At 40.4% G+C, this 19,944-nt stretch overlaps 1 protein-coding gene across 1 annotated transcript in view; it reads right to left on the reverse strand.

The window, feature by feature from the left end:
- Window positions 1–19,944, reverse strand: part of nlgn1 (neuroligin 1) — a 348,698-nt gene that overhangs the window by 13,567 nt on the left and 315,187 nt on the right. Inside the window, exons 5-7 of the mRNA XM_038716834.1 lie at window positions 3,018–3,230; window positions 937–1,203; window positions 491–852 (exon numbers count right to left, since the gene is read on the reverse strand). Of these exons, the coding sequence (XP_038572762.1) occupies window positions 491–852; window positions 937–1,203; window positions 3,018–3,230 (842 nt within the window). The remainder of the gene's footprint in view (window positions 1–490; window positions 853–936; window positions 1,204–3,017; window positions 3,231–19,944) is intronic.

Here is a 19,944-nt window from a genome sequence, read left to right on the forward strand (position 1 = left end):
TTTGATGGTGATTGAATAATAATTCTATAAGTTGACTTACAACAGCCTGTACAGCTGCAACAACCCCATCCACACACCATGTTTGTGCCAATTATTCACTGATGTAGCTAGGCAGACAGTTAGCTATATAGGAACATCATTGGATCATTCTTAATCCCACCAACAAAACTGACCAACTAAACCAGACCTATTTGAATTGCCCAAATCAGAGATCTTGGTGGTGATTCAGAGATCTGGAACCAGATTGCTTTAAAGCACCTTCAGAGTTGATGCAATATGAGTAACTGATATAAAATCCTACAATAACTGGTAGCACCTTTAATCATGAAACGGACTCTCTATAATCTCGTTGTTTGATCTCCGATTGTGTGGTTTTGTCACTGAAAGCTTTACAAAGGGAACAAAAAGCCAACAGAATTTTGTAACTTTCATCATATTATTGTCGATCCATAAACTAGATGTACCATTACCCGGAAATCCAAAGACACACCTGTTCCGTTTGACAGTGGTGGTAGAAGGCATAGAAGTATGTCGGTGATCCAAAGCTGGAGTGCAGGTCTGCTGTAGCGACAGCTGGTGCCACCCACTGGTGATCAGTGAAAAGGGCCAGCAGTGTCTTTCGGCGAGTCTCTGGGTTGTGCCTGTCAGCCCAGTCAGTGTACATGAACTTGATGGTTTCTCGGAGGATGTCTTTACCCTCTGGATAACCATAGAGGTCATCCACAAAGCTGGACACAGCGTAGTCAAAGTCGTTAGCCTGAACACCGTTTTCGTTGTCCACGATAAGCTCGACGAACTTAAGGCCCTCGCCCTGGTTTACTCCCAGCATAATATCATAGTTGAGGAACTCACCTTGAAAGAGAAGGTGCAGGTGGTTATTAAAAAGTAAAGGGTAAGGATGTTGGTAATTTCTGACTCTTAAGAATGAATTGGTACCTTGCTCCATGAGTATCTGAGGATCATCAGGGATAACATCTCCATCAATAACAGGTCCGAAGGCGATGTGGTAGCGGGCTGGCTGGATGTCTTGATCCACCAGCTCCTTGTAGTGTTTTCTCTGAAGGCACACCACAAGCTCAACAGTGTCCTCCAGGTTACAGCCCACCTTTCGGGCAAGCATCCGGGCATACTTGGCTGGCTGAAAACTGACGGCCCAGCTGGAAAGAGCAGTGCCACTCTGGGCAATGGCTCTCTGGAACAGGCCTGGAGACAAATACAGCAGAGGGGCAAGGACAAAAGAAGGAAATGAATGCGAGCTCGAATAACAGACATATAAAAAGAACAGACATATAATTTTAGACCATCAAAATCAAGGCTGGAAAGTGAGGTGAAGTAAAGTTTAGGGGCTAAAATGCACTGCCTTTAAAGGCAAGGTACCAGAAATACATGTCTTACCAAGATAAAATAAATGAGGGCTACTAATCATGCCAATATTTTTTGGTTACAAGGTAAGACTGGTGATATTCTATATTCTGTAAACTCATCAATGAGCCGCACACAGCCACTGTAGTTTATTTACAGTCAGTTCCACAGACACAGCCTGCAAAGCGAGTGTCACATGACAGATGGAGACAGACGAAGTTGAAGTAGGCTAGTCTTCGGTAGCCTTACTAGCTTCTGTAGTTGTATGAAGGTGATCAGTAATAAGGCTCATAACACATCTGCCATCAATAAAACTTCAGAACTTCAGAAAAGTAAAAAAAAAATATTGTGGTAAAGGTTGTTCATCAACCTGCTTGCATATTTTCTTTCTTCTTTCACCTCTATTTACTTTTGAAAATGCAGTACCATATCACTGTAACATTTTCAGATGTCAAAATCTAGTTATGAGAGAAACAAACTAAAACACTTTTAGCAAAGTCCACATCCCTCCAACATATGAAATTATACCTTTCACGAATATTTATGCATATAAGTTAATCAAAATTTGAAAAACACATTTAAGTGACGTTGCTTGTGTTTCTGTTCCCTTAAAATAAGCTGTTTAGATCTACAGAGATAAAGGGTCCTCTTCCATGGAGTTCCCCCTGTTGCACTGCCTTGTCTCTACAGTAGCCCAGAATGGACAAACCAAAAAGTGGCTCTAGAGAGGTTCTTTCATGTTTTTTCACTGTAGGTTCTCTTACGCGCTTTGAAAGGGGAGGGTGAGGTGAGAGGTATTCGGTTGGTTGCAACCCCACTGCTAGATGCCACTAAATCCTACACACTGCTCCTGTGAATTCTTTAATGTGTGGGTCTGTATATACTTCTGTCAGCTCTGTCTAGAATGTCTACGCAGCAAAATATCAAATAATAATTAATGCCCAGGTCATAAAGATTTCATTATCAGTAACCACTGCAGACTAAAATGTGCCAACACTTGTTTTTCATTTTTATAAAATTTTTATAAAAACTCAATTAAATAACATGTCAAACCCACAGCCTATGGTCTACAAGAAAACATTGTAATAATAGGTCACACAGCCAGTAAACATGCTACAGTGTTATTCTGCTAGCAGCAAATTCTAATCATGTTAATCATGAGACCCTCACCTTGCAGGTCCTAGTGGTCCCTATATACTCTTCCCTAAATACTATATACTATAATAGAGCACATTTATTATAATCTGCAAGTGAGAATAGTGCCCCAAAAAAGTGATGCTTGCTAAATTCAGCTGATTTAGGAAATTACTGAAGACAAGTCAAAATCATTGCTTACTCAAAGGAGACCATCATCATTTCTTTCTTGCAGTATGTGTATCAACCGACATTTTAATTTACTGCTCTTTGGGGGTGCAAAAATACAGCATCCAACTGAGCATGGTCTACAGAAGGGTTGTGTTTAGAACGTATGAGACTCCATTCAAGACAAAATTAATGCATAATGAATAATGCATCTGCAAAACTAAACTGTAACTGTGTTGCATTTCCTCTGTGGCGAGCGCTCACACGGTCACACACTACTGACATGTCCATAAAGTTATGCATACATACTCAAATTTACATGCGGATCTTCCCCGGTGACTAGTGATTTTTACCTTTGGTGGAGTTGCTCCAGCGGTTGCCCTCAGAGTAGTGAGACAGCGTGAGCAGGTTGACACAGGAAGCTCCGGCGCCTGAGCCAAACACAGTGATACGTAACGGGTCGCCGCCGAAGGCTGCAATGTTCTCACTGGTCCAGCGCAGAGCCTGGATCTGGTCCAACAAACCGTAATTCCCTTTGGCTGCCTGGTCACCTGTACTCAGGAACCCTGCACAAGAGAACAAAGGACAGAGAAGACATTAGTATTCTCCTTCTTTGTATTATCATTAGTGACTTACGCAGAAGGGTTCAGTTGGAATAATATCACTTACTTAACCCACTAACAACTGACTACTGACAACTATTAAAAATGTCTTTTAATGGCAAGAGGTATTCCCTCATTTTAAAAAGTCTATCCATTAAATATTACATATGCTATTTGGTTTCCTGATTTTTCATCATTGAAAGAAAGAGAGGTTGTAATAGTATAACCAAAAACTGCTCAAATGAATTATTGCCACAGGGATTCCTTTTGAGAAATAGGAAAACGATGTCTTTGTTCAGTAAGAAGCCCTACACGAGTTAGCATGGATACCATTTCAAAGCAAATAAATGATTGATTTGAGACAAAATATACAAGTAAGGTACAAAACAACAGCTTTATAAGCAAACTCTTAAATAAATGAAATAGTTGTTAGAATTAACCTTAGTGAAAAAGTGACAAACAGGAGGACAGGACAGAAGTCATATAAGTCATATAAAAAACTGCTGTAATAGACAAGGTGACAATCCGATGGGGAAGAAAAGAAAAGCAACACAAACATGACTTGAAATGGATCTTAGAGTAGATTAAAACGTACATACATGTGTGACATATTTTCAAGAACTTTAGTTTTTCACATAATAGGAAAAGTCTTTACATTCAGAGATTTGCAGTTAATTACCCTGCATAAAATGAAAAGTGAAGACCACCAGGGACACAACTATTTTCTTTTCTTTTTGATCTCCTTGATTAAAATAAAATAAACAAAAATCTACTTTTGGACCATCTGAGCATAACTGCCAGTAGATAACAAGGCATATTTCTCAGTAGTATAAGGAAACCCAACAAGCCTGGCTGTTTAATAATTTGCTGCAATAAAGCAAGAGTTATTACCCTGCAGAGCCACTTGAAGAGTGGAAACACTAAATATAACATAGACAGACTCATTTTGGAGAGAGGCATATCTAAATCTACTATCCAGCCCTAAATAGAGCTTACAGTGAGATAATGAGTCATGTGAGTCATGATAACAGCTCTTTGTTTGCTCAGCGTAACATGGATTTGTTTTCTCAAAGCAAAGAATTTTTTTAAGTACTTTAGAAAATGAATAACTTTCAAAATCCTTACAGTTGGCCTGAACAAACCGTTTTTGTTTTCAGAGCCAAAGATTCTTCAATGACCAGTTTAAGCCATACTTTCCCCAACTCTGCAACTAACTATCACATAAACTAAATCAATGCCATTTATTATTACAATCCACCCTGAATAAAACTCAGTTTCAAATTAAGGTATTTTATGCTTCTGATAAAGGTTGGAGTGTATAACAGAAGTGGTCTCAAAATGTAACCGAAAGTGCAACATACAATACATGGGCCACATCATCAGTGACAGGGACATGGACAGGACATAATTGCTGAGATCTGGGAACACAACCAACGCGTTCTCACTCCTAAGCCATCGCACAGGGATGCAAGGTCAAGACCCCTTTGTCTAAGTTGTAATAAACAACAGAAATGTCTTAGTAAGTAGGTGGTTGGGGTGTATGGGTGGGCTTAACAAGGTGATTAACAAGGAGATTTGTGTTTGTTTCCCGTGTGAAACAAAAATTCAACGCTGATTGTTTTACACATTAGTAAGTAAATTAGTAACCAACAATCTTTATTTACGTAAGTAAGGTTAGTAACGTTACTTAAATTACATGAGTAAAGTAAGGTAGATATTTCAACCCAAACCACAATGTTTTTATAAAACCTAACCAACTAGTTTTGGTGCCTAAACCTAATCAAACTGCGACATTTAGGTAATAATTTTACTGTTCATCTTAGTTTCCTCATTCAAACAAGTCTGGAAAGCCTGTGTGTTACTATTATCACCAATAGGACCTGAACTACAAAAAAAAGTCCCAAGTTGTAATAAACAGGAATAAACATAGTAATGCAAGTAATGCAACATAGAAATTCAATAAGTAATAATTTTTAGGGCTGATAATACATTAGCAAACATTACATTAAGTCCTTAAGAGGGCCTATATAGCCACAGAAAACCAACTTGCTTTACAGCAAAACCCCTTCCTCTCCCTCCCAGCATCATCTTTAGCCACACCTCTATCTACCGCATAGCATACCCACAGGAGAGCTCTGGTCTTTTAGAGCAATTTCATGTCCAACAACCCCCACCTCCCTCTCCCTGATTTTCATGTTAAAAGCTGCTTCACCTGATGCAGGTGTTTAGGGAGTCCCGCACGCACATCAACACCACCCATGGACTTCGCCACTCCACTCCACATTTCCTCCCATCCTGTTTTATATGTTTTTTATTCTCACCATCGTCCCATTCTGTGGCTAAATGGAGTGCTTATTACCCAGTGTCAGTCAACACTACAGTTCCTTTTTCACAGGGATTCATTCAGGCCACATGTACAGGGACATCTGCAGTAATGCCTCTGAGGAGGTATGTGCGCCAGTAATAGACTGCAGAAAGGAATAATGTCATACCTGCGCTGTTAATGAATACTGTGGACTAGTCCATATATTTTAGGTGAAAACAGTATATACTGTAAATTCCTCAGCATTAAAATCAAACCCAGTTATGTCCGCAACACTAATTCCAACCCCTTTAACATTGCGGTTCCTTGGTTCACTGCTAAGCTACTGTCAGTAAAACTCAACCCATACCTGCAGGACAGGGAGAGAATATGCCATTTTGGCTGCTTGAAGTGAAATTGTTCAATGGCAGTGACAGCAACAAGTGAATGAAAACAACAAAAAGAAAATGCACAGTAGAACTCCCTGCATCAGAATGGTGAGTATGACGTGACTTTGAGTTACACTGATGGAATTAGTGCTATGAACATTTATACTATCCTGAATGTATCAAGACAACAAGTAAATGTGGAGGAAGTGTTTGCATTGAAAATTAAAACAGGAGCAGACAAAAGAAATGTCTTAAGTATAGTTTCAAATAAAGGCCTGGTATCTATAGTTGAAGTGAATAAAGACCTCCATTGGAGAATTTACAGTGATATACATTATCATCCAGAATGTGTCATTTAAATCAGTTCAGATTAAGGCCTCCCATTGTGCCACCACATGTATCAAATATAAAAATGAATATGTGAGTGATCTAGCTGCATAATATCCATCATATCAGAGGCAGACAGACTAAACCAGGTATGATTTTTAGCGGTGACTGAGGACGGCAATGTCAGTCACTCAGCCCACCACATCTACACTGTAATATCTACAACTACTGGATGCACTGCTATGATATTTGGTACAGATGTCAATGTTCCCTAGTTACAACATGAATTTTAGTCACTTGCATAACCCCTTCGCCTTTCATCTTGTTCAATTGTTTATGACTAAATACTGCAAAAGTAATGATAATCCCAACAAGTCTCTGCTGCACTTTCTGCAAGAAAACGTTTCAGTATGCTGATATTCTAAACTAAGACATTGAGCACTGTAAACATTACACCTGCTCTCACATAAGCGTGTTACACTTCTCTTTGTAAGCATATTTGCATGGTAATGTAAGTTTTTAGCTGAAGGCACTGTTGTGTCTAAACATAGCCTCACAGAGCAGCTAGCATAGCTGCAGGCTCTTAGCGTTGTTAATAAAAAGCCAATATTGTCCCCATATGTAGGACTAACCTATTATGTGTAAAAGATTCATATAAACTTGCAGTGTATGGTGAGCCATAATGAGTGTATGCTAAACCCATTCTACATACATTTTTCATTACAATAGCGGCAGAAGTTCTTAGGCATTTCTATTGCATTTTACACAATCACTGATAGGAGATGTATTCATGCAAGATACAAGTTACCCGTGACTCGATAATGTCTTACAAAGTGCTCTGAAGGGTACTAAATATTAAGTATATAACTGCTGAAATGTTTTTTTTTGGAAAAGTGATGACAGACCTATACAGGATATATAAGATACACACACACACGCAAAAAGGTTTGTTAATATATTCTGTCGTGATGCCATCAGTTCACAAGTAGCATCCTGCTGTACATAAGCACTCTCCCTCTCTCGCTCACACATACACATTTGCTTCACACATATCCACCGCTGAAAGCTCGCAAACATGGACTGCCTCAGACAGTTCATGTACAGACTCCCCCGCGTATACAGTACATTTGCATCAACATTCTCCCACCGACAACCGCAGGAAGGCGAGTTCCTCCGCTGACTGTTTAATTGAGTTCAATCCTTTTCTATTCCCATTCCACTGGCTTATTTATTTATTTGTGTGTTTCTTGATCAAAGTCTAATCTTGTGGAAGCAACAGCAGCCATCTACAAGAAAGATTTTAATTGATTCAATTTAGCTGCAATGCAGGGATGGCCTGGCAATCACAAAGCGCGAGGCAGGAAGAATGATTAGTACGGCAACAGTGGTGGGTCAGCGGTGCAGGGCTCTCCCTCCCTCACACGCGCACACACACGCACACACACACACACACACACACACACACACACACACACACACACACAAGGGTACTTGTGCTAATGCAGACACGTGATACGAGAGCCACTAATGTGCATACACAGATGTGGATGCAAAGAAAACACAAGCATGTTTGATGTGGACTATTTGAGCACCTAACGCTGATTATTTTTCATGCACATTCCTTAACCCTCAATCTTTTTTAAATCTAGTTTAGTCTTCTGATCTTAACACTAAAACTGCTGTTTCCTAAACCAACAAATCAATGACATACCGCACTAACACAATGGTCACAGTTTGGATAATTCTGTCATCTTCTATATCCTTGCGAGGACACTCAGTCCTTACATGAAACAAATGGATGGACACAGGTGTATAAGGCAGCACAGCAGCAGTGGCTGCAGGTTGGAATTGCTTAACAAAAGAGAAACAGCAGAACTGACTTGCACTCACATACAGTCCATGGCTACTGCTCTTAGCCTTGGTAATGCAGCACTATATAATAGATTGGTTACAGTTTTAGTGTTGCTTGGTTTGTAACAGTGAGTAGATGTGGTAGGGAAGCTGCTCTGGGTGATAAGATATTGCCTCAGACTAACATCCCATTGAAGCACTTTACCTGGGCCTCTGATATACTGATATGTAATATCAAATGCATTCATGTTTTTGTTGGCACCATAACGAAGGCCACCGCATAATGGTACAGTACAAACACAGACATTTTATACTTCCATCTTTTCATAGTTATGATTATTATGAGTGTCATCCTAGGCAGGTGACAAAACAAGCTAATAAAAGCAAAGAGTGGGCTTTTGTGATACTACATAGTATATAATGTGTCAGGCAGAACTGAATGAGGACTGGAGCTGTGGTATAACATAAACAGAGACGACAAGCAGACGATTGGGATGAGGGTTGACAAAGTGAAGGAAAGCAAAGGAGAGGGAAAAAACACTTGACTGCAGTAAGATTTAGCTAGTGAGCTTGTGCATACACGTCATACATGTACTTTCTTGTATAATACAATGGTTTGTTGTTTTATGTTTTGCTTTCTTTCTTATTTCGCAATGTAAACAACTGATTTGCATTAGAATGACAAGACTTATGTGACATGAAAAGTTCTATCTCTACAAAACATTAATTTGTAGAGCAGTTTTTTTTAATGAAATTTAGAAAAGAAAAGAAAAAATAGACAACAATTAAAGTCAAGTATAAAGTAAAACACTTGATTATCAACTTTCATGGCATGAACTATAATATCTGAACATGCCACTTCAGTATCCTCAGCGGTGAATGACATTCACAGTGAGGTTAAAAGTCTTTGGCGACGTGCTGTAAATGATGAGATTTATCAGTCTTTCAGACCATATGAGATCATATACTCCATTTTCCTCCCGTGTAGGATAGACCAGATGTGTCTAACGTTGGCTAAAAAACACCGTCCAGGATCACTAAGACTGTGTTTCAGTTGCCCGACCTCTAAGCTCCCTGGAATGACAATATTAAGGTGAACCCTGATCCAGGAATCCAACTTTTATCCCCACTATCTCTGTTGAACCAGAGGGAGAACGCTAGGTGAAAAGAAAGATTTTTTTTTTTTATACTTCTTTCTCTGCACACATTTATTTTTCACAGTTATGGTCTGTATACCATAATCCTCTCTCTGTTCTCTCTCTCCTCCATCTGTCCTTTAGATTTTTGATGTCAAGAAAGACAGAATAAGAAAGAACAGCGGAGGAACAAGGGAAGCAGGTAAAGTGCAGGTGTGACTTATTACAGTCAGTGAAAGCAGAATTCAGGAAGCTAAATGAAAGGGAAGTGAGAGTGGAGGATAAAGAAGGACTAGTGTAGCTCGATAAACAAGTCAGGTGATAATTCTGTGTAGGGTCATCACTACATTGTCACATTTTTATACATTGTCGTTTGATACATTGTCATGATAAAAATATTGATTAGAGCTGCTTTAATATGTCCTAAGGTTTCAGGACTTGCAAGAAACAGCTTTAAATAAAAATGGTCAAAATGGAGGCTGAGGTATCCTGATTTTTGGTCCTAATATGAGCCTAGATCCAAAAACTCTCTCCACCCCTGGATCCCTGGTGAAAATCCACGGCCCAAATTTGTAATGTTAAAAATGTGTCATCTCCAAACTAAATTTTTTCTCAGACACAGTTCCACCAAAAGCTACAGAAGACACTATACAACTGTTGTCACAGGCTGATGTGAGTAAACTGATCTCAATGACTGGAATAGTATAATTATTTGTTCGCACAGATTAGTTTGACTTTTTTCCCCAATGACACCTGCTGTAAACTGTAAAGATATAAACAAATAATAATGACAAGTATTGATCGGCTAGAAGAAATTTCCAGTAGCACCATGACTGCTTCATATATGTTTAATAAAAAAGATCATATGCTCACACCACAACCTCAAAATCTACAGTACGCTCCTCCCACTCTTCCCTGCCCTACAGGCTGTGGTTGTCTGCTTAAAACAAATGGTGCAAAAGCAGCTCCAAATATTTACAGTGTCTCAGCAGCGCTCCATCTATATCTGCTCCCTGCATACAACAACGCCGAAGACAACTGCACGCCGAGGGCAACCAGCTGGGGAATATGCTGATGGGGCACAAAGCATTTCTCACTGGAAATAATGAATATGGAGCTACAGGATATTCAATCATTCAACCTTTATTTAGACAGCACTGGGGACAAACACAGAGCAAGTTCTCCTTTTCAGGTGTGCCCTGTTTGTATGGCGTTTGTACAAGAACAGAAGTTACACTGACATATTGCAACACATAATTGAAAGCCTTTATCTTTTAACTGTCTCCAAACTGAGAAAAACAGCTGTGACTTAATGCTTGATTGTACAAACAGTTGCATTGCACTTTTGGCCACACCCCAATAAATCATGTCACAACAGGTGTACTGTTTTTTAACACCTTGATATGTCATCATCATGTTAGTCTAGGTACAATAAATAGTATTGTGAAAAAATTCTCTCCACTGATAACATTAAAATATGATGTTTTGTAAGCTACAAATACACAATATTATGCCAGGATCATTGTAAAGCATAAAGGGAAATAGTAAGGAACAAGGCTGCAACTGATTTTACAGGCTTTGGCACATGCTGTGGTTACAGTAGATCAAATCAATTTTATCACTGAGGTCAGTGTGCTTTGTTAAGAGAAGAAGCAATGAAATGGGAACAAAAGGAGTAAAAGATCGCTTGAGATGACGGAGGCAAACATTATCAAGTTAATCCACCATAAAGCTGTTGTAATTGATGACACTTGGGTGTAGCAGAACAGGTGAAAACACAACATTGACATAGTATCACTTTACAAACCTGTTACGGCTAAACAGTTGCCTTTTTACACATCCAGCAGACATGGAGAAGAAGTCCAGTATTAATTATACTTTTTTAGCTGTGCTTTACTCTTCACCAACTTAAAAGAAAAAATAATAAACTGGCAGTTTAGCTGCTAAACGCTCCATTCAAAGAATTTCCCCTCGGGGATCAATAAAGTATTTCTGATTCTGATTCTGATTGTGTTCACCCGCTAGTTGCTAGCTTTGTCAAGTTGCTGTTTGGTGGTGCTGGGTGTACAGTGTGTTTTAAAGTGCTTCTTGGTTGTAAAATAGCTGCAGGAAATGAGGTTGATAAGAACCGAGTTTGATGGGCAATGAGTTGAAAGATGCTAAAACACTCAATACAGTTGAGGAGAAATACAGTTGTGTTGATAATTCTCTGTGGGTTTATCACCATAAGTAACCAATTTTACATTATACATGCTTATTGTTTAAGCAACATTATGTAGTATTTTTGTTTAAATGAAAGCCGTTTTGGTAGTTACACTGACTTGTAGTAAGAATGATGTCTGTCATTGCCACTCTGCTATGGCACTATGTGCTAAATCGCACAAAAAAACTAATCTTGCATAATGTTGCTTTAACATAAAAAACATTGATTTTTTCAGCTTTAAAAGCCAGATATTGCCCAGTTGGTGAAGACCAAATACAGCTAAAGTAGAGTAAGTATTGGACGAAACCAATCCTAGTAACACAACTCCAAATTAATGCTAATTTAGCTATTTGATAGATTTGAATTAAATTGCATTACATTTACATCAAACAACTTATGAGGGGATATATGTCAGTGTTGTGTTTATGGCTAGTTTTTCTATCCCCAAGTGACCAAAGGTGGTCTGTTATTGCAGGTTTAAATTATCTAACCACAAGAGATATGACAATAGCACCCCTCACCTCTGACCTAAGACAAATAAACACTAATTAACTATATGGGCAAAGGACAAATGACAATTCCCAGAGACTTCCCTATAAATGTGTCTAGAGGGCTGTCACAAAGACACACATGCAAACACCGAAAAGATAAAATGTCTGAGTCATTTTACCTTTGCAATCCACTAACTAATTCAGTTACAAAGATAGCTGCTGTGCGTGCGCGCGTGTTTGGTAGTGTCCACATTTGCATTTAAAAGGCATAACTTATCTTCAGTAAGTAAACCGACGCCACAGAAGTTAAACGTCCATTTAAATAACACAACCAGAGAAAGAGAGAGACAGATAAGGCCCCAGCACACACCTACAGAGAGTGGGAAGTGTGTGTGTGTGCGTGTGTGTGTGTGTGTCAGTGTGTGTTGAGGGTATTTACTAAACCAGATCCTCATCATCAACTGTCATTATAATCTTTGCAGCAGACAGTAGGCAAAGAAATAAACTGGTGGCAGGGTGGTGATGAGGAACTCATCAGGAATAAATGAATAATACAGAATTTGTAAAGATAGAAAAGATCAAACTGAAGCTAAATCAAAACTCTGTTCCTCCATTCTACTTACCGGCTGTTAAAACGCACACAGAAGGTGCTGGTTAACTCAGCATGGGACAGGCTGTAAGTCAGAGCTATCTATTACAGTAAATATTTTATGGTAAATGCTGAATGGACTCCCCTCTCTGCCAGGCACCAGCTAATATTTCAAACACCAATATGTAGCAACACCTGAGTGTTTAAACACAGCTATCTCTCTTTCTCCACCTATTCATCCGTCCATTCATTCACCCATCCATCACCTTCTGTCTTACTCAACATTCATCTGCCATCTCCACTCCCTTGTCTATCAAGTCTACTCTCCTCTTCCTCTCTATTTCCTCCCTCCCTCCCTCCTGGTGCAAATCAAATTAAGCTGTCAACTTCAAAAATTAAATGATCCGCCATTCATATTTCTTGTTCTGCACAAACACAAACATGTGTTAATTTGTGTCACTGCCCTAACAGATTTGCCTGTTAGGGCAAGCTGGTATAGATTACCTCCTTCTGCCGTGTTGAAGGCGTGAGGGAGTAGGGAGATTTTCTCTGCGTGGGTGTGGGTGTGATTAAAGGCTATTCCAGCCTTGTGGAGTGAATGCATAATAGCCTGTAATTAACAAAGTGTAAAAAAAAATGATTAGGCCTTGACTGCCGCAATATTATGTAAGTAAGTATATTTGTGTGTTTAATCCAGAATCCATTGAAAATGACCCTAGAGTTAAAACTTGCTTGAAATGGATAATCCATTACAGTGAACATCATGTTTTTTTTTTTTTTTACTATTGTCAAATTTAGATTTCAAAGTAATATATTTATCCGTGTCTTGCCAGTGAATGATAAAACAACAAGAAGTAGTCTATGCAATAAACAGGTCTACTTCCCAGCTGGACCGGTATGAAAACCTTATGTACATTATGCCTTACATTCTCTTTCTTACTTGAGTATTTAAAGATAACCTGGCTTCTCCTTGATCTACTGTGGCTTGGACTATACCTCATTTGTATGGCACTTGGGCTCTTTGGACAAAATTGGCTGTTAAATAAATACATGTAGATGTAGAGGGCTGTACTGTTTATGTCCTTGATGTGAACAACTTTTTGGTTGCCAGGTTGCACTGATTAGATAGGGTGGTGTCTGAAAAAAAACTGTCTGTTCTGACAGCTTTACCCATCTGTCAAAGCAAGAGGCTTTATTGTTGATTTTTTTGGTATAATTACTTTGAGTGTTGGGAAAATTACAAATGCCTCCTCTGGAGACACAATAACTGAGATAAGATGGCATACAGCCCTCTAAACATGGCAGGTGTTAAATATGGGTAACAGAGGTAATTACAGGTTGAACTGAAACCACTCACAATGAATTATCATACACACAAAATTGTGACTTAGAAAGTTATAAAAATCAGACATGTGTAATGGACAAGTTTTCAACTTTCTAAAGGTTGGTTTTCATATTGAGCTGTAAGGAATAGAAGCCACAGGCTACTTGCAAGAACACTATGGTACGGCTGTGAAAAGTGTTTACAGAAGTGTGAGAGTAGAACTGGTTTGTGGTAAATAGGTTAGAAACACACAAAACTTTTGTGATTGTGATTACAGATGTGTGGACAGCAGAAGAAGGCTGCAGTGATAGATGTGGCAACCTCCATTTTGACCTTGGGACTTCCAACCCATACTCATGGCAGATGTTCCTGTACACTATGCCAGCTACCTAGTTATGGCATTCCATGTACGCACTACCTGCCTGCATCTTCCACCCTGCTGTTATGTGCTGTGCTGTCTCAGGGGCATCCTTGCACAGTCTGCACCTGGGGTCCTGCTTGGTGTGGTGTACTTCTGTGCTGTCCTTTAGTCCAGCCTTTTCCAGCCACTTCTTAATGTCAGCCACTTCTATTTGTCTGTGGTACATGCCTTGCAGCGGCTTGTCTCTCCATGAAGGGTCTTCCCTGTCCTCACCCTCGGGTTTCTGCTGCCTAAGGTATTCACTAAGCCCTTCATCTTCGGGCCATCTTCCTGATGTACTCTTGGATCTTTGTCGTATCATCCTGGACAGTGTTCTTGACTTGCCCTCGGCCTCCCTCGCTACGCTTGGTGTACAGTCTCAGGGTGCTGGATTTTAGGTGAAACCCTCCAAGCTTTCTTGTCTTGATGTCAGATGTCTCCTCCTTGGGCCAGTTTATTATACCAGCGGGGTATCTGATGACTGGCAGGGCGTATGTGTTGATGGCTCGGATCTTGTTTTTCCCATTCAGCTGACTTTTCAGGACCTGCCTTACTCTCTGTAGGTATTTGGCTGTGGTGGACTTCCTTGCTGCCTCCTCATGGTTTCCATTAGCCTGTGGCACCCCAAGGTATTTGTAACTGTCCTGAACATATGCAATGTGGCCTTCTGGTAGTCCCCTCGGTTCTGATCATCTTCCCTCTTTTTGATACCATGCGACCACACTTGTCCAGTCCGAACGACATTCCACCGTTGTTGCTGTAGATCCTGGTAGTGTGGATCAGTGAGTTGATGTCTCGCTCATTTCTGGCATACAGCTTGATGTCAACCATGTAGAGGAGGTGACTGATGGTTGTTCCACTTCAAAACCGGTATCCGTAGACGGTCTTTGTGATGATCTGGCTGAGGGGGTTCAGGCCTATGCAGAACAGCAGCGGGGATAGTGCATCACCTTGGTACATGCTGCACTTGATGGTGACTTGTGCAATTGGCCTTGAGTTGGCTTCCAGACTTGTTTTCCATAACCCCATTGAGTTCTTGATGAAGGTCCTGTTGTGTCCTGTTGATCTTGTACATTTCCAAGCATTCCAGTATCCATGTATGTGACTACTCTATCAACCAGTAGCTGGTGCTTGGCTCCCCTGGTTTTACTACCCATTCCCTTCTGGGTCCTGTCCATGTATTGAGCCATGTGCCAACTCATCTTAGCCGCTATGATGCCTGACAGCTTCCATGTTGTGCAGAGGCAGGTTATTGGCCGGTAGTTGGCAAGTAATTGGCTGGTAGTTGGATGGGATTGTTCCTTTCTGGGGATCCTTCATGATCAGGACTGTCCGTCCTTGGGTTAACCATTCTGGGTGGGTCCCATCCATCAGCATGGTTTCATGGAGTACAGTTAGTTCCTTCAGCCAGTATTTGGATCATGTCAGGGCCTGGTGCTGTCCAGCTCTTCATACCTGCCACTCTTTCTTTGGTGTCTGCTGTTGTAATGGCTACTGGATCTTGTTCTGGGAGATTGCTGGGATCTGTTCTTAGATCCTCTAGCCACTGAGCATTGGTGTTGTGGGATGTCTCTTTCTCCCATATGTTCTTCCATTACTGTTCAGTCTCAGCCCTGGGTGGATCTGATCTTGTGTTATTAGATCCACCCAGTTCATTGAGAGTACACTTTGGATGGTTCAGTGGAGAACATCCAGTTTATTCTCCTGGCTTCTGCTTCTCCCGTGTATCTCTTTAGGCGGGTAGCCAGAGCGGTAAGTCTTTGTTTGGCAGTCTCTAGAGCTTCAGGTATCAACAGCTTGTTTTATTTCTTAGGTAGCCCCTTCTTTGCACCTTTCTGTAGCTCTGAGAGCTGAATTCGTGTTGCCTTGATCTTGGCCTCTAGCCTTCTCCTCCATAGGGGATAATGCTCTATGTGGCTTGTGGTGTTCATCTTATAGCCAAGCATCTCTAGGATCACTGTTGCTGTGGCCTACATCCGCTCATTGGTCTCAGTTATGGCTTTAGTAGGGATAGTATGTAGTGCTGCATTCACATCTTCTAGCAGACTTTCATAGGGTACTTTGTCACTTAGCCTTGGCAATCTTGGTCGTTGTACTTGGGGGTCCAGCTTAGTTATGATCTTCAATCGTAGGTCAGTCGCCCTTATGTTGAGTGATTCTGTGCCGTAAGGGCTTGTTGATGGCATCTCCCCCCTAACCTGTCATATATATATGCGTGTGCATGAGTCCTGATGTGATATATATATACCCCCAAGACATGGGTGCACTGTTTAGCACAAAAAAATCACCATGATTGCACAGCAATCATGTTATTTTATAGAAAATAAGGCGTTTGACAGGACAGTAAAAGTGCAAAGTTGCAGTTTGACAAAATATGCAATTACAAGAAAAACACATTTGGTAAGTTTTTTTCTGTTTGTACTAATGGCTTCAAGTAAATAACAATAATTAAAAAACAAAAACAAATACAGAGACAAAAGAGACAAACCTCAGCAGGATGAAAAGAGGTGAAGCTGTGTCACTTTGCTACAGGACGGGAGAGGAGGTGTGGGAGGGATGCACACTTCCATAAGCAAAATAATGTGGTCTGAATGAGTGAGTGTGTGTGCGTGTGTTTGTTTATGCATGTGTGCATGTGTTGAGTCCTGATGTGAATGGTTAAGCAGCTTGCTTTCTTAGCATAGGAGGAGTATTAGCATACAGGGAGCACTGCACCCCAGAGAGGGAGAGATGAAAACAGAGTGGCAAAAACCAAACAGAGAGAAAGCAAGACATTTTAGTGAGAGAGCAGAGCGAAAGAACAAAGCGCGTGAGAGGTAGATGACAACGTGAGAAAAGGAATGTGGGAGGTGCCAAGAAAGGGGGGTAAAAAGACAGCAGTAAAAAGGGAGGCAGGGGAGGAAGAGGGCTTTTGGAATGGAAAGTGGCATTTCAGAAAAACACGAACCCTGCATAGGAAGTGAAGTCAAAGATAGCTCTGACATGTTCGGTCCTGTACATGGGTAATAAAATAAAGATGGAGGCACAAAGATGGACAGAGGAAGAGAAAGAAGAGAGATAATGAAAGAATAGTGCAGCCACTCAGATCAAAAGGCCGGTGGAGAAAAGTTTGAAAACATATTGTAGCATATAGCATGTTTGGTGAGGTACAATGAGGTGTTTACTTCTTTGAATTGTTTTCATTTTGAAGAGAAGAGCTAAAAAGTCAGACAACGGACTCAGTAATGTCAATTACATGGCATTCTTTTAAAGTTTGGCAACATTAGCCACCATAATATGCCAGGCCGAATCTGCTTGTAGCAGCCAAACCCCTGTGTTGACTACAGCTTTTATAGGTTTGCTCCCAATTGGGGAAAAAACGCTACCAGGTTTGACTAGTCTCTCCTTACCATTATGCTAATAACACATCAATACAATGGGAAAGTTAGTAACGATCATCTGCAAAACAAACTACTAATTTCAGAGCATACTGAAATCATGAGGGTGCCTTGAAATTGTATAACATGTAAACACACGAGGAACAAAGCTAGCTCATACTGCCTTGAGCGTGGAGCTCTAACTACTTAAAAAGACTGTAAATAAACAAAATACTTATCATTGGTCAAATACTAGTACCCTTAGACTAAATGCGTTTACACCCTGATAAGAATAATATTCTTATGCCCTAGTAAACACTGAATACTCATATGTTCACTCATAAAATGCTGAATATTAGCATAAAGTCCTGGCTCAAAGTATTTCAGCTACCATCCTAATGCATCCCTATCAGCACTGGTCTTCAAAGCCCCATATAGGTCAGACTCTAACAGCATGTTGCTGAAATGTTGGTGAGATGGCTCTCAGATATGTATGTCTTTTATAAGAGCAGCGTAAGCCGCTTAGTGCTCTCATAGTGAAGGCACTCAGAGCCGTGGAGCTGTGCATCACCAACCCCTCTGCTCTGCCACAGCAGACAGGAGGAGAGACAGAACATGTTATCCATGTTATCTCATATGAACTGTTGAGAAGCTCCAGGAAAAGGTGGGAAAAGAGAGTGAGAGTAGAGGAAGGAAAGGGAAAGAAACTCAAGCGAGACTGAAGTTGCCCTCTGCGGTTTCTCTCTCCATCAACCCAGAGATGTCACTGCAACTCATGTGCATTAATTCAGTCTGAACACGAGCTGTTGAAAATCTTGGAGGAAAGCTTAACCACAAGATGACAGAGAGGCACTGATAGAAGCAGAAGTAGAATTTTTAGGTATGTGGACTTAGGACTTCATGCAGCTTTACACTGATCACTTATTAAACGGGTAGCTCAAATCAAGCAATCTGATTGGTTCATAGTAATGGTATAATGAGCGTACGCAACAGCTATGATTCCTTTGCACAGATCCATATCACTCCACGACAAAGTAATGTTAGAAAGTAACACCAGGCAGGCACAGTATCAGTACCACACCTATCAATCAGGGACTGCAGATGAAAAATAGTCTTTTGGCTAACTCTGGCACATTTGCATCTGTGCTTATTAATGTGCACTGTCCCTGCTAAATTAAACTGATTAAATTAAAATAAATTAAACAACAATATCACCTGGCAACAATGTTTCCAAGAATACACAAGCAAGCAGGAACAAAGCAAAGATACACAAACCACTGCCTCTGCAGTACCACAATTCAAAAACTCTCAGACGCAGGGCTTGAAACAAGAGATATTATGGCTGTTAGTGGACACAAATGCGGAACAAGGCCGCTTAACTGTGATATAACAAGCGTATACCATGGCCTGTCATGAGCTATTGCTTAAATTTACTGCCACAAAACAGGTAAATTTGTACTATGTGTTTGCTCCAACTACAGATAAAATTCCATAGATACAAAGAAATGATCAGTATATTGCTGCATATTGCTATACTGTAAGACTCTACAACCCTATATAAAGCAAATGAAGTTTGAGAATTTACAACACTGAAATGCTGTTTACATGCAGCAGTGATAATATTCCAATAATAGAATATATACAGCACAAATGAAAATGAAAATGAGCATTCTGCATATAGAGTACTTTTACTTTTGATCATTTTGATTAACCTATAGGCTACTGCAATACTTTTATACTGCTTCTGTACCTCAAAGCTGCGTTATTTGCGTTTTCGTTGTCCACTTGCAGATTGAACTGATAACGCAAAATCTGACATTTTTGCACCTATAGCCAATGTGTTAGCTTATTTACACATCCACTAGACACAGAGCAACATTAGCAGCCATTTGTTGAGTTTCTGTCCACGTACCAACGCTCCTTTTAGCTCTGGTTCGGTCCTCACCAGCTCAATGTAACCTGCTCTTCAGCTGCTGCTGCCGCTGCTGGAGGTGAGGCTGATGGGAGTGCACGGGCTGCAAAACCAAAACAATAAACTAAAAGAGGCTAAAATGTCTAGTGCAGTCGAGGCAAGTGGCAGAGTCGGATGCTAAATGTTTGTAGATTCCTTTCGCATTACACATTTGATTCGTTGTTAACTTAAAAGAAGTATTGATCTCTTACATCCAGGTGAACTCACACCGCGCCATTCATTGTGCAAAGTTTCACACTTTCAAACGACATCTGGGGGCATTCGGGGCAACATCTCCCTGTGTCTCCCTTTATTTCTCACCATCCCTCACCTCCCCTCTCTCTAAGTAATTGTATCTT

The sequence above is a fragment of the Micropterus salmoides genome, unplaced genomic scaffold (genome assembly GCF_014851395.1).
Source record: "Micropterus salmoides isolate LMB-PRFRI ecotype aquatic unplaced genomic scaffold, ASM1485139v1 Ms_hic_scaffold_13, whole genome shotgun sequence".
Lineage (NCBI taxonomy): Eukaryota > Metazoa > Chordata > Actinopteri > Centrarchiformes > Centrarchidae > Micropterus > Micropterus salmoides.